This window comes from Ranitomeya imitator, chromosome 2 (genome assembly GCF_032444005.1).
Source record: "Ranitomeya imitator isolate aRanImi1 chromosome 2, aRanImi1.pri, whole genome shotgun sequence".
NCBI lineage: Eukaryota > Metazoa > Chordata > Amphibia > Anura > Dendrobatidae > Ranitomeya > Ranitomeya imitator.
The window spans coordinates 37,594,333-37,608,514 of record NC_091283.1 but is presented as its reverse complement, the minus strand read 5'-3'; the positions used below and the strand labels follow the sequence as shown (position 1 = coordinate 37,608,514).

The 14,182-nt window shown below is 51.0% G+C and overlaps 1 protein-coding gene across 1 annotated transcript in view; it reads right to left on the bottom strand.

The window, feature by feature from the left end:
- Nucleotides 1-2,235: 2,235 nt before the first annotated feature.
- Nucleotides 2,236-14,182, bottom strand: part of ABHD16A (abhydrolase domain containing 16A, phospholipase) — a 36,900-nt gene continuing 24,953 nt past the window's right edge. The window contains exons 19-20 of the mRNA XM_069746495.1: nucleotides 3,088-3,134; nucleotides 2,236-2,936 (exon numbers count right to left, since the gene is read on the bottom strand). Of these exons, the coding sequence (XP_069602596.1) occupies nucleotides 2,853-2,936; nucleotides 3,088-3,134 (131 nt within the window). The 3' untranslated portion in view covers nucleotides 2,236-2,852. The remainder of the gene's footprint in view (nucleotides 2,937-3,087; nucleotides 3,135-14,182) is intronic.

Here is a 14,182-nt window from a genome sequence, read left to right as displayed (position 1 = left end):
CCTTTAAATCGTAGCATTAGTGGAGCGGCTAAGCAGGTTTACTGTCCAATAGCAAGTGTCAGGGGATGATGGGTATAGTAGTGCTTTTCTAGCCCTGGTGGATCCCACACAGCACCCACCTTCCAGGTCAGTATTGTTGTCCCAGGCCCCCAGGAAGCGGCTCAGGATTTCTAGGCTGGGGTCGTTACCTTAACGAGGTCACTAATTGAGCTGATTTAGCGCTCACACCCATTCTCAGGAGCGTGTAATCTTCATGTGGTTACCACTCGCACGACCTGATTGACCGCATGCGGCGACCCGGCTGGGACCGTTCCATCCGGAATGTCGTATATAATATTCATGTGCCCGAGATTCCAGGACGCCGCGTGTGATCCGGGAACACGATTTTTTTTTCTTCATCGATTGGAAAATTCAACTAAAAAAAAAAAAAGACAATCAGGCCCATAGGATGTCACCGTATTGGGTCTGTAGACGCCATAATAATGTTCTATTGTAATCGTGCTAATGTAATACTGATGAAAAGTAGCAACGCTCCTAAAACCGTATTCACACTGCATGTCCTTTTTTTTTTTTAATTCAAGGTCACAGGTCAAAATCACTCAATCAAATCACTGGGTCATGTGACCAAAAAAGCGCTTGGATGCTTCTGTTTGGAGGTTTGTTCACATCCAAAAACTGCTTCTAACATACATGTGTGTGGTTTTTTGCGCTGTTTTGATCCTTTTTTTTTGAGTGGCTTTTGCTTTGAAGTTCACACCAAAGAGTGTTTTGAAGCCGATCACTCCACCAGAAAAACCACTGAATGGACCAAGCGTTATGATAGGGCATGTTTTAGTTCATTTCCGCTGCAAAAAAACTCACCAAAAAAAAAAAAAAAAAGCATCAAAATGGCTATAAAAACAGCGACAAAAAGGTGACGCGATTTATGCTCCGAAAATGCAACAAAGAATTGACAACCGTTAAGAAAATGTGCAGGGAAAAATAAATGTAACATGCGCTACAGGCGCCATCTTGGATTCTAATGAACAGAGAGCTACTTGCTGGAAGGTTTGAAGACTTTTTTTTTGCATCTGGATACTGCAGAGCGAGAGATGAACTTTGTACCGGCTGGAAAATCCGGCCCAGTGAGCAGGATCCTGTACAGACCACACATTTCACACCACAGGTCAATTTCTGCTGCGGATTTTTATCCAGAGTGGATGAGGATCTTAGGAATCAATAGTCTCAGGAACCTCGGAAATCGTCAAGAGTCCGGGACCTATCAAATACCAGAGAGCTTCAAGAATCACCAAGTTTTGGACACCTCAGGAATCACCAGTTTTGAGGATTGTAGGAACTTTAGGAGTCATCAAGCATCACCTCTGGAATCGCAAGTTTCTGAGACCTCAGCAGTAACCTTAATAATGACTAAGTCTTAGGGTTTTCAGGAATCACAAGTTTTTGAGACCTATAGAACTTTAGGAATCGCCAAGTCTTGGGGACTTTTGGAATCAACAGCGTCAGGAATGTGCCAAAACCTCGGGAACCTCAGGAATCGAGAGTCTCAGACTTCAGGAAATTTAGAAATCAAGTCTCAGGGATCTCCGGAATCAAGAGGTTCTGGAATGACCAAGTCTTAGGGACCTCATGAATCGCAAGTTTTTGAGACCTCAGGAATTTTAGGAATTACCAACTCTCGGGGCCTCAGGAATGACCAAGGCTCAGGGACTGTAGGAATAGAGTCACAAAGAATATGGAACTTTAGAAATCACATCTCAGGAAAGAAAGTCTTGGGGACCTCAGGAATTAAGAGGCTCTGGAATGACCACGTCTCAAGACACTTCAGTAACTTTATGAATCACCAAGTCTCGGGGACATCTTAGGAACCTGAGGAATCTAGTCTTGGGGACCTCAGGAATTAAGAGGCTCTGGAATTACCACGTCTCGAGACACTTCAGCAACTTTATGAATCACCAAGTCTTGGGGACATCTTAGGAACCTGAGGAATCTAGTCTCGGGGATCTCAGGAACTTCAGAAATCACTAAATTCCAGGGACATTAGGAATTTCTGTTCCATGGACCCCAGGATCTTCAAGAGCCCAATGCTCTCAAGTACCTCAAATGTTTATGAGACCCCACTACTCTAGCCGAGGTAAAGCTCACAAACAATCTGAAGACCTGCTTTCCATTCGCATACTAATCTTACTTCTTGAAAACTGCTTCCCTTAAAGCCTAGAATCAGAGAGTAACACCACATTATGGAGACATGCACATGAATTTATTGAGGTCCTAATGGATGATGTCAGATGAGTGATGGTGAAGGTCTTTTATGGACAGTGGTGGAATGTATGAAATATTTGACCTTTATGAAGTTCTAGAGGACACAACACATTTATACTTGTCCACCATGGTGGCTAAAAACATTTCTCTATCACGTTACAGTATGGAGTCTCCAGGGTCGTTCCCAGTAATTTCACCGTCTCTGGCAACGGTGGCTCAGTGGTTAAATGGACACAGACAGTACATGATTGTGAGACAAAAATCTAAAAATGGCCTCTGATGGGCCAACGAACCCCGGAAAGGTAGAGAAACTGTAGAGATGGTCAGTGGTAGGACAGGGACAGACATATTGTACAAGAATGGTTCACATTTTAATAGCGGCGTTTGAAATGCTCATCACTTCATCCAATTCAAGCTCGTTCTCAATCCATTTATTATAAAAACAGTAGTCCAGAGAGGTACGAGAGGTGCAGGGCAGGCGGCGGCGTCTCTCCCTCGTCTGCGATAGCTGCCAGTCACGGGATGGAAGAAGGTTACAGCAGGTAGATCCGGCCAGAGGCAGCGGTGCTACGTCCAAGGGCCACAGTCTGGGACTAGATACTCCAGGGCATCTGGAAGAAGCTGGCTGGCAGGGGGGTACAGTGTGTGGCTTCAAAGCTGCTCAGATACTTCTGTGCCTGTGGAGAGCAGAGCGGGTTACAAGCCTGCAGAAGACAGACATACATACATACATTTGTGGGAAGGGGAGGCAGGGTGGGGACAGAACCACAGGTGTGTAAGAGCTCCGAGGAACATGGAGGAGGCGAGGTGACATGATGCCATACCTACCAGGTATAGAGCGAGCTGCTGCCGTTCTTCTGTGCTCATCTCTTCCCCTAATGAAAGAAGACAATCAGCTCAGTCTCCTGTGCACAGTAATGTCTGCCGTACATACAGCCGCACTACACGGACCAGACTCCTCACACCCTATAGGTAATGTCTGCCGTACATACAGCCGCACTACACGGACCAGACTCCTCACACCCTATAGGTAATGTCTGCCGTACATACAGCCGCACTACCCAGACCAGACTCCTCACACCCTATAGGTAATGTCTGCCATACATACACGGACCAGACTCCTCACACCCTATAGGTAATGTCTGCCGTACATACAGCCGCACTACCCAGACCAGACTCCTCACACCCTATAGGTAATGTCTGCCGTACATACAGCCGCACTACACGGACCAGACTCCTCACACCCTATAGGTAATGTCTGCCGTACATACAGCCGCACTACACGGACCAGACTCCTCACACCCTATAGGTAATGTCTGCCGTACATACAGCCGCACTACACGGACCAGACTCCTCACACCCTATAGGTAATGTCTGCCGTACATACAGCCGCACTACACGGACCAGACTCCTCACACCCTATAGGTAATGTCTGCCGTACATACAGCCGCACTACACGGACCAGACTCCTCACACCCTATAGGTAATGTCTGCCGTAGATACAGCCGCACTACACGGACCAGACTCCTCACACCCTATAGGTAATGTCTGCCGTAGATACAGCCGCACTACACGGACCAGACTCCTCACACCCTATAGGTAATGTCTGCCATACATACACGGACCAGACTCCTCACACCCTATAGGTAATGTCTGCCGTACATACAGCCGCACTACACGGACCAGACTCCTCACACCCTATAGGTAATGTCTGCCATACATACACGGACCAGACTCCTCACACCCTATAGGTAATGTCTGCCGTACATACAGCCGCACTACCCAGACCAGACTCCTCACACCCTATAGGTAATGTCTGCCATACATACACGGACCAGACTCCTCACACCCTATAGGTAATGTCTGCCGTACATACAGCCGCACTACCCAGACCAGACTCCTCACACCCTATAGGTAATGTCTGCCATACATACACGGACCAGACTCCTCACACCCTATAGGTAATGTCTGCCGTACATACAGCCGCACTACATGGACCAGACTCCTCACACCCTATAGGTAATGTCTGCCGTACATACAGCCGCACTACACGGACCAGACTCCTCACACCCTATAGGTAATGTCTGCCGTACATACAGCCGCACTACACGGACCAGACTCCTCACACCCTATAGGTAATGTCTGCCGTAGATACAGCCGCACTACACGGACCAGACTCCTCACACCCTATAGGTAATGTCTGCCATACATACACGGACCAGACTCCTCACACCCTATAGGTAATGTCTGCCGTACATACAGCCGCACTACACGGACCAGACTCCTCACACCCTATAGGTAATGTCTGCCGTACATACAGCCGCACTACACGGACCAGACTCCTCACACCCTATAGGTAATGTCTGCCATACATACAGCCGCACTACACGGACCAGACTCCTCACACCCTATAGGTAATGTCTGCCGTACATACAGCCGCACTACACGGACCAGACTCCTCACACCCTATAGGTAATGTCTGCCGTACATACAGCCGCACTACACGGACCAGACTCCTCACACCCTATAGGTAATGTCTGCCGTACATACAGCCGCACTACACGGACCAGACTCCTCACACCCTATAGGTAATGTCTGCCGTACATACAGCCGCACTACACGGACCAGACTCCTCACACCCTATAGGTAATGTCTGCCGTACATACAGCCGCACTACACGGACCAGACTCCTCACACCCTATAGGTAATGTCTGCCGTACATACAGCCGCACTACACGGACCAGACTCCTCACACCCTATAGGTAATGTCTGCCGTACATACAGCCGCACTACACGGACCAGACTCCTCACACCCTATAGGTAATGTCTGCCGTACATACAGCCGCACTACACGGACCAGACTCCTCACACCCTATAGGTAATGTCTGCCGTACATACAGCCGCACTACCCAGACCAGACTCCTCACACCCTATAGGTAATGTCTGCCATACATACATGGACCAGACTCCTCACACCCTATAGGTAATGTCTGCCATACATACACGGACCAGACTCCTCACACCCTATAGGTAATGTCTGCCGTACATACAGCCGCACTACCCAGACCAGACTCCTCACACCCTATAGGTAATGTCTGCCATACATACACGGACCAGACTCCTCACACCCTATAGGTAATGTCTGCCGTACATACAGCCGCACTACACGGACCAGACTTCTCACACCCTATAGGTAATGTCTGCCGTACATACAGCCGCACTACACGGACCAGACTCCTCACACCCTATAGGTAATGTCTGCCGTACATACAACCGCACTACACGGACCAGACTCCTCACACCCTATAGGTAATGTCTGCCGTACATACAGCCGCACTACACGGACCAGACTCCTCACACCCTATAGGTAATGTCTGCCGTACATACAGCCGCACTACACGGACCAGACTCCTCACACCCTATAGGTAATGTCTGCCATACATACACGGACCAGACTCCTCACACCCTATAGGTAATGCCTGCCGTACATACAGCCGCACTACACGGACCAGACTCCTCACACCCTATAGGTAATGTCTGCCGTACATACAGCCGCACTACACGGACCAGACTCCTCACACCCTATAGGTAATGTCTGCCGTACATACAGCCGCACTACACGGACCAGACTCCTCACACCCTATAGGTAATGTCTGCCGTACATACAGCCGCACTACACGGACCAGACTCCTCACACCCTATAGGTAATGTCTGCCGTACATACAGCCGCACTACACGGACCAGACTCCTCACACCCTATAGGTAATGTCTGCCGTACATACAGCCGCACTACACGGACCAGACTCCTCACACCCTATAGGTAATGTCTGCCGTACATACAGCCGCACTACACGGACCAGACTCCTCACACCCTATAGGTAATGTCTGCCGTACATACAGCCGCACTACCCAGACCAGACTCCTCACACCCTATAGGTAATGTCTGCCATACATACATGGACCAGACTCCTCACACCCTATAGGTAATGTCTGCCATACATACACGGACCAGACTCCTCACACCCTATAGGTAATGTCTGCCGTACATACAGCCGCACTACCCAGACCAGACTCCTCACACCCTATAGGTAATGTCTGCCATACATACACGGACCAGACTCCTCACACCCTATAGGTAATGTCTGCCGTACATACAGCCGCACTACACGGACCAGACTCCTCACACCCTATAGGTAATGTCTGCCGTACATACAGCCGCACTACACGGACCAGACTCCTCACACCCTATAGGTAATGTCTGCCGTACATACAACCGCACTACACGGACCAGACTCCTCACACCCTATAGGTAATGTCTGCCGTACATACAGCCGCACTACACGGACCAGACTCCTCACACCCTATAGGTAATGTCTGCCGTACATACAGCCGCACTACACGGACCAGACTCCTCACACCCTATAGGTAATGTCTGCCATACATACACGGACCAGACTCCTCACACCCTATAGGTAATGCCTGCCGTACATACAGCCGCACTACACGGACCAGACTCCTCACACCCTATAGGTAATGTCTGCCGTACATACAGCCGCACTACACGGACCAGACTCCTCACACCCTATAGGTAATGTCTGCCGTACATACAGCCGCACTACACGGACCAGACTCCTCACACCCTATAGGTAATGTCTGCCGTACATACAGCCGCACTACACGGACCAGACTCCTCACACCCTATAGGTAATGTCTGCCGTACATACAGCCGCACTACACGGACCAGACTCCTCACACCCTATAGGTAATGTCTGCCGTACATACAGCCGCACTACACGGACCAGACTCCTCACACCCTATAGGTAATGTCTGCCGTACATACAGCCGCACTACACGGACCAGACTCCTCACACCCTATAGGTAATGTCTGCCGTACATACAGCCGCACTACACGGACCAGACTCCTCACACCCTATAGGTAATGTCTGCCGTACATACAGCCGCACTACACGGACCAGACTCCTCACACCCTATAGGTAATGTCTGCCGTACATACACGGACCAGACTCCTCACACCCTATAGGTAATGTCTGCCGTACATACAGCCGCACTACACGGACCAGACTCCTCACACCCTATAGGTAATGTCTGCCGTACATACAGCCGCACTACACGGACCAGACTCCTCACACCCTATAGGTAATGTCTGCCATACATACACGGACCAGACTCCTCACACCCTATAGGTAATGCCTGCCGTACATACAGCCGCACTACACGGACCAGACTCCTCACACCCTATAGGTAATGTCTGCCGTACATACAGCCGCACTACCCAGACCAGACTCCTCACACCCTATAGGTAATGTCTGCCATACATACACGGACCAGACTCCTCACACCCTATAGGTAATGTCTGCCGTACATACAGCCGCACTACCCAGACCAGATTCCTCACACCCTATAGGTAATGTCTGCCATACATACACGGACCAGACTCCTCACACCCTATAGGTAATGTCTGCCGTACATACAGCCGCACTACATGGACCAGACTCCTCACACCCTATAGGTAATGTCTGCCGTACATACAGCCGCACTACACGGACCAGACTCCTCACACCCTATAGGTAATGTCTGCCGTACATACAGCCGCACTACACGGACCAGACTCCTCACACCCTATAGGTAATGTCTGCCGTAGATACAGCCGCACTACACGGACCAGACTCCTCACACCCTATAGGTAATGTCTGCCGTAGATACAGCCGCACTACACGGACCAGACTCCTCACACCCTATAGGTAATGTCTGCCATACATACACGGACCAGACTCCTCACACCCTATAGGTAATGTCTGCCGTACATACAGCCGCACTACACGGACCAGACTCCTCACACCCTATAGGTAATGTCTGCCGTACATACAGCCGCACTACACGGACCAGACTCCTCACACCCTATAGGTAATGTCTGCCATACATACAGCCACACTACACGGACCAGACTCCTCACACCCTATAGGTAATGTCTGCCGTACATACAGCCGCACTACACGGACCAGACTCCTCACACCCTATAGGTAATGTCTGCCGTACATACAGCCGCACTACACGGACCAGACTCCTCACACCCTATAGGTAATGTCTGCCGTACATACAGCCGCACTACACGGACCAGACTCCTCACACCCTATAGGTAATGTCTGCCGTACATACAGCCGCACTACACGGACCAGACTCCTCACACCCTATAGGTAATGTCTGCCGTACATACAGCCGCACTACACGGACCAGACTCCTCACACCCTATAGGTAATGTCTGCCGTACATACAGCCGCACTACACGGACCAGACTCCTCACACCCTATAGGTAATGTCTGCCGTACATACAGCCGCACTACACGGACCAGACTCCTCACACCCTATAGGTAATGTCTGCCGTACATACAGCCGCACTACACGGACCAGACTCCTCACACCCTATAGGTAATGTCTGCCGTACATACACGGACCAGACTCCTCACACCCTATAGGTAATGCCTGCCGTACATACAGCCGCACTACACGGACCAGACTCCTCACACCCTATAGGTAATGTCTGCCGTACATACAGCCGCACTACCCAGACCAGACTCCTCACACCCTATAGGTAATGTCTGCCATACATACATGGACCAGACTCCTCACACCCTATAGGTAATGTCTGCCATACATACACGGACCAGACTCCTCACACCCTATAGGTAATGTCTGCCGTACATACAGCCGCACTACACGGACCAGACTCCTCACACCCTATAGGTAATGTCTGCCGTACATACAGCCGCACTACACGGACCAGACTCCTCACACCCTATAGGTAATGTCTGCCATACATACACGGACCAGACTCCTCACACCCTATAGGTAATGCCTGCCGTACATACAGCCGCACTACACGGACCAGACTCCTCACACCCTATAGGTAATGTCTGCCGTACATACAGCCGCACTACACGGACCAGACTCCTCACACCCTATAGGTAATGTCTGCCGTACATACAGCCGCACTACACGGACCAGACTCCTCACACCCTATAGGTAATGTCTGCCGTACATACAGCCGCACTACACGGACCAGACTCCTCACACCCTATAGGTAATGTCTGCCGTACATACAACCGCACTACACGGACCAGACTCCTCACACCCTATAGGTAATGTCTGCCGTACATACAGCCGCACTACACGGACCAGACTCCTCACACCCTATAGGTAATGTCTGCCGTACATACAGCCGCACTACACGGACCAGACTCCTCACACCCTATAGGTAATGTCTGCCATACATACACGGACCAGACTCCTCACACCCTATAGGTAATGCCTGCCGTACATACAGCCGCACTACACGGACCAGACTCCTCACACCCTATAGGTAATGTCTGCCGTACATACAGCCGCACTACACGGACCAGACTCCTCACACCCTATAGGTAATGTCTGCCGTACATACAGCCGCACTACACGGACCAGACTCCTCACACCCTATAGGTAATGTCTGCCGTACATACAGCCGCACTACACGGACCAGACTCCTCACACCCTATAGGTAATGTCTGCCGTAGATACAGGCGAACTACACGGACCAGACTCCTCACACCCTATAGGTAATGTCTGCCGTAGATACAGCCGCACTACACGGACCAGACTCCTCACACCCTATAGGTAATGTCTGCCGTACATACAGCCGCACTACACGGACCAGACTCCTCACACCCTATAGGTAATGTCTGCCGTACATACAGCCGCACTACACGGACCAGACTCCTCACACCCTATAGGTACTGTCTGCCATACATACACGGACCAGACTCCTCACACCCTATAGGTAATGCCTGCCGTACATACAGCCGCACTACACGGACCAGACTCCTCACACCCTATAGGTAATGTCTGCCGTACATACAGCCGCACTACACGGACCAGACTCCTCACACCCTATAGGTAATGTCTGCCGTACATACAGCCGCACTACACGGACCAGACTCCTCACACCCTATAGGTAATGTCTGCCGTACATACAGCCGCACTACACGGACCAGACTCCTCACACCCTATAGGTAATGTCTGCCGTAGATACAGCCGCACTACACGGACCAGACTCCTCACACCCTATAGGTAATGTCTGCCGTACATACAGCCGCACTACACGGACCAGACTCCTCACACCCTATAGGTAATGTCTGCCGTACATACAGCCGCACTACACGGACCAGACTCCTCACACCCTATAGGTAATGTCTGCCGTACATACAGCCGCACTACACGGACCAGACTCCTCACACCCTATAGGTAATGTCTGCCGTACATACAGCCGCACTACACGGACCAGACTCCTCACACCCTATAGGTAATGTCTGCCGTACATACAGCCGCACTACACGGACCAGACTCCTCACACGCTATAGGTAATGTCTGCCGTACATACACGGACCAGACTCCTCACACCCTATAGGTAATGTCTGCCGTACATACAGCCGCACTACACGGACCAGACTCCTCACACCCTATAGGTAATGTCTGCCGTACATACAGCCGCACTACACGGACCAGACTCCTCACACCCTATAGGTAATGTCTGCCATACATACACGGACCAGACTCCTCACACCCTATAGGTAATGCCTGCCGTACATACAGCCGCACTACACGGACCAGACTCCTCACACCCTATAGGTAATGTCTGCCGTACATACAGCCGCACTACCCAGACCAGACTCCTCACACCCTATAGGTAATGTCTGCCATACATACATGGACCAGACTCCTCACACCCTATAGGTAATGTCTGCCATACATACACGGACCAGACTCCTCACACCCTATAGGTAATGTCTGCCGTACATACAGCCGCACTACACGGACCAGACTCCTCACACCCTATAGGTAATGTCTGCCGTACATACAGCCGCACTACACGGACCAGACTCCTCACACCCTATAGGTAATGTCTGCCGTACATACAGCCGCACTACACGGACCAGACTCCTCACACCCTATAGGTAATGTCTGCCGTACATACAGCCGCACTACACGGACCAGACTCCTCACACCCTATAGGTAATGTCTGCCGTAGATACAGCCGCACTACACGGACCAGACTCCTCACACCCTATAGGTAATGTCTGCCGTACATACAGCCGCACTACACGGACCAGACTCCTCACACCCTATAGGTAATGTCTGCCGTACATACAGCCGCACTACACGGACCAGACTCCTCACACCCTATAGGTACTGTCTGCCATACATACACGGACCAGACTCCTCACACCCTATAGGTAATGCCTGCCGTACATACAGCCGCACTACACGGACCAGACTCCTCACACCCTATAGGTAATGTCTGCCGTACATACAGCCGCACTACACGGACCAGACTCCTCACACCCTATAGGTAATGTCTGCCGTACATACAGCCGCACTACACGGACCAGACTCCTCACACCCTATAGGTAATGTCTGCCGTAGATACAGCCGCACTACACGGACCAGACTCCTCACACCCTATAGGTAATGTCTGCCGTACATACAGCCGCACTACACGGACCAGACTCCTCACACCCTATAGGTAATGTCTGCCGTACATACAGCCGCACTACACGGACCAGACTCCTCACACCCTATAGGTAATGTCTGCCGTACATACAGCCGCACTACACGGACCAGACTCCTCACACCCTATAGGTAATGTCTGCCGTACATACAGCCGCACTACACGGACCAGACTCCTCACACCCTATAGGTAATGTCTGCCGTACATACAGCCGCACTACACGGACCAGACTCCTCACACCCTATAGGTAATGTCTGCCGTACATACAGCCGCACTACACGGACCAGACTCCTCACACGCTATAGGTAATGTCTGCCGTACATACACGGACCAGACTCCTCACACCCTATAGGTAATGTCTGCCGTACATACAGCCGCACTACACGGACCAGACTCCTCACACCCTATAGGTAATGTCTGCCGTACATACAGCCGCACTACACGGACCAGACTCCTCACACCCTATAGGTAATGTCTGCCATACATACACGGACCAGACTCCTCACACCCTATAGGTAATGCCTGCCGTACATACAGCCGCACTACACGGACCAGACTCCTCACACCCTATAGGTAATGTCTGCCGTACATACAGCCGCACTACCCAGACCAGACTCCTCACACCCTATAGGTAATGTCTGCCATACATACATGGACCAGACTCCTCACACCCTATAGGTAATGTCTGCCATACATACACGGACCAGACTCCTCACACCCTATAGGTAATGTCTGCCGTACATACAGCCGCACTACACGGACCAGACTCCTCACACCCTATAGGTAATGTCTGCCGTACATACAGCCGCACTACACGGACCAGACTCCTCACACCCTATAGGTAATGTCTGCCGTACATACAGCCGCACTACACGGACCAGACTCCTCACACCCTATAGGTAATGTCTGCCGTACATACAGCCGCACTACACGGACCAGACTCCTCACACCCTATAGGTAATGTCTGCCGTACATACAGCCGCACTACACGGACCAGACTCCTCACACCCTATAGGTAATGTCTGCCGTACATACAGCCGCACTACACGGACCAGACTCCTCACACCCTATAGGTAATGTCTGCCGTACATACAGCCGCACTACACGGACCAGACTCCTCACACCCTATAGGTAATGTCTGCCGTACATACAGCCGCACTACACGGACCAGACTCCTCACACCCTATAGGTAATGTCTGCCGTACATACAGCCGCACTACACGGACCAGACTCCTCACACCCTATAGGTAATGTCTGCCGTACATACAGCCGCACTACACGGACCAGACTCCTCACACCCTATAGGTAATGTCTGCCATACATACATGGACCAGACTCCTCACACCCTATAGGTAATGTCTGCCATACATACACGGACCAGACTCCTCACACCCTATAGGTAATGTCTGCCGTACATACAGCCGCACTACCCAGACCAGACTCCTCACACCCTATAGGTAATGTCTGCCATACATACACGGACCAGACTCCTCACACCCTATAGGTAATGTCTGCCGTACATAGAGCCGCACTACACGGACCAGACTCCTCACACCCTATAGGTAATGTCTGCCGTACATACAGCCGCACTACACGGACCAGACTCCTCACACCCTATAGGTAATGTCTGCCGTACATAGAGCCGCACTACACGGACCAGACTCCTCACACCCTATAGGTAATGTCTGCCGTACATACAGCCGCACTACACGGACCAGACTCCTCACACCCTATAGGTAATGTCTGCCGTACATACAGCCGCACTACACGGACCAGACTCCTCACACCCTATAGGTAATGTCTGCCGTACATACAGCCGCACTACACGGACCAGACTCCTCACACCCTATAGGTAATGTCTGCCGTACATACAGCCGCACTACACGGACCAGACTCCTCACACCCTATAGGTAATGTCTGCCGTACATACAGCCGCACTACACGGACCAGACTCCTCACACCCTATAGGTAATGTCTGCCGTACATACAGCCGCACTACAAGGACCAGACTCCTCACACCCTATAGGTAATGTCTGCCGTACATACAGCCGCACTACACGGACCAGACTCCTCACACCCTATAGGTAATGTCTGCCATACATACACGGACCAGACTCCTCACACCCTATAGGTAATGCCTGCCGTACATACAGCCGCACTACACGGACCAGACTCCTCACACCCTATAGGTAATGTCTGCCGTACATACAGCCGCACTACACGGACCAGACTCCTCACACCCTATAGGTAATGTCTGCCATACATACACGGACCAGACTCCTCACACCCTATAGGTAATGTCTGCCGTACATACAGCCGCACTACACGGACCAGACTCCTCACACCCTATAGGTAATGTCTGCC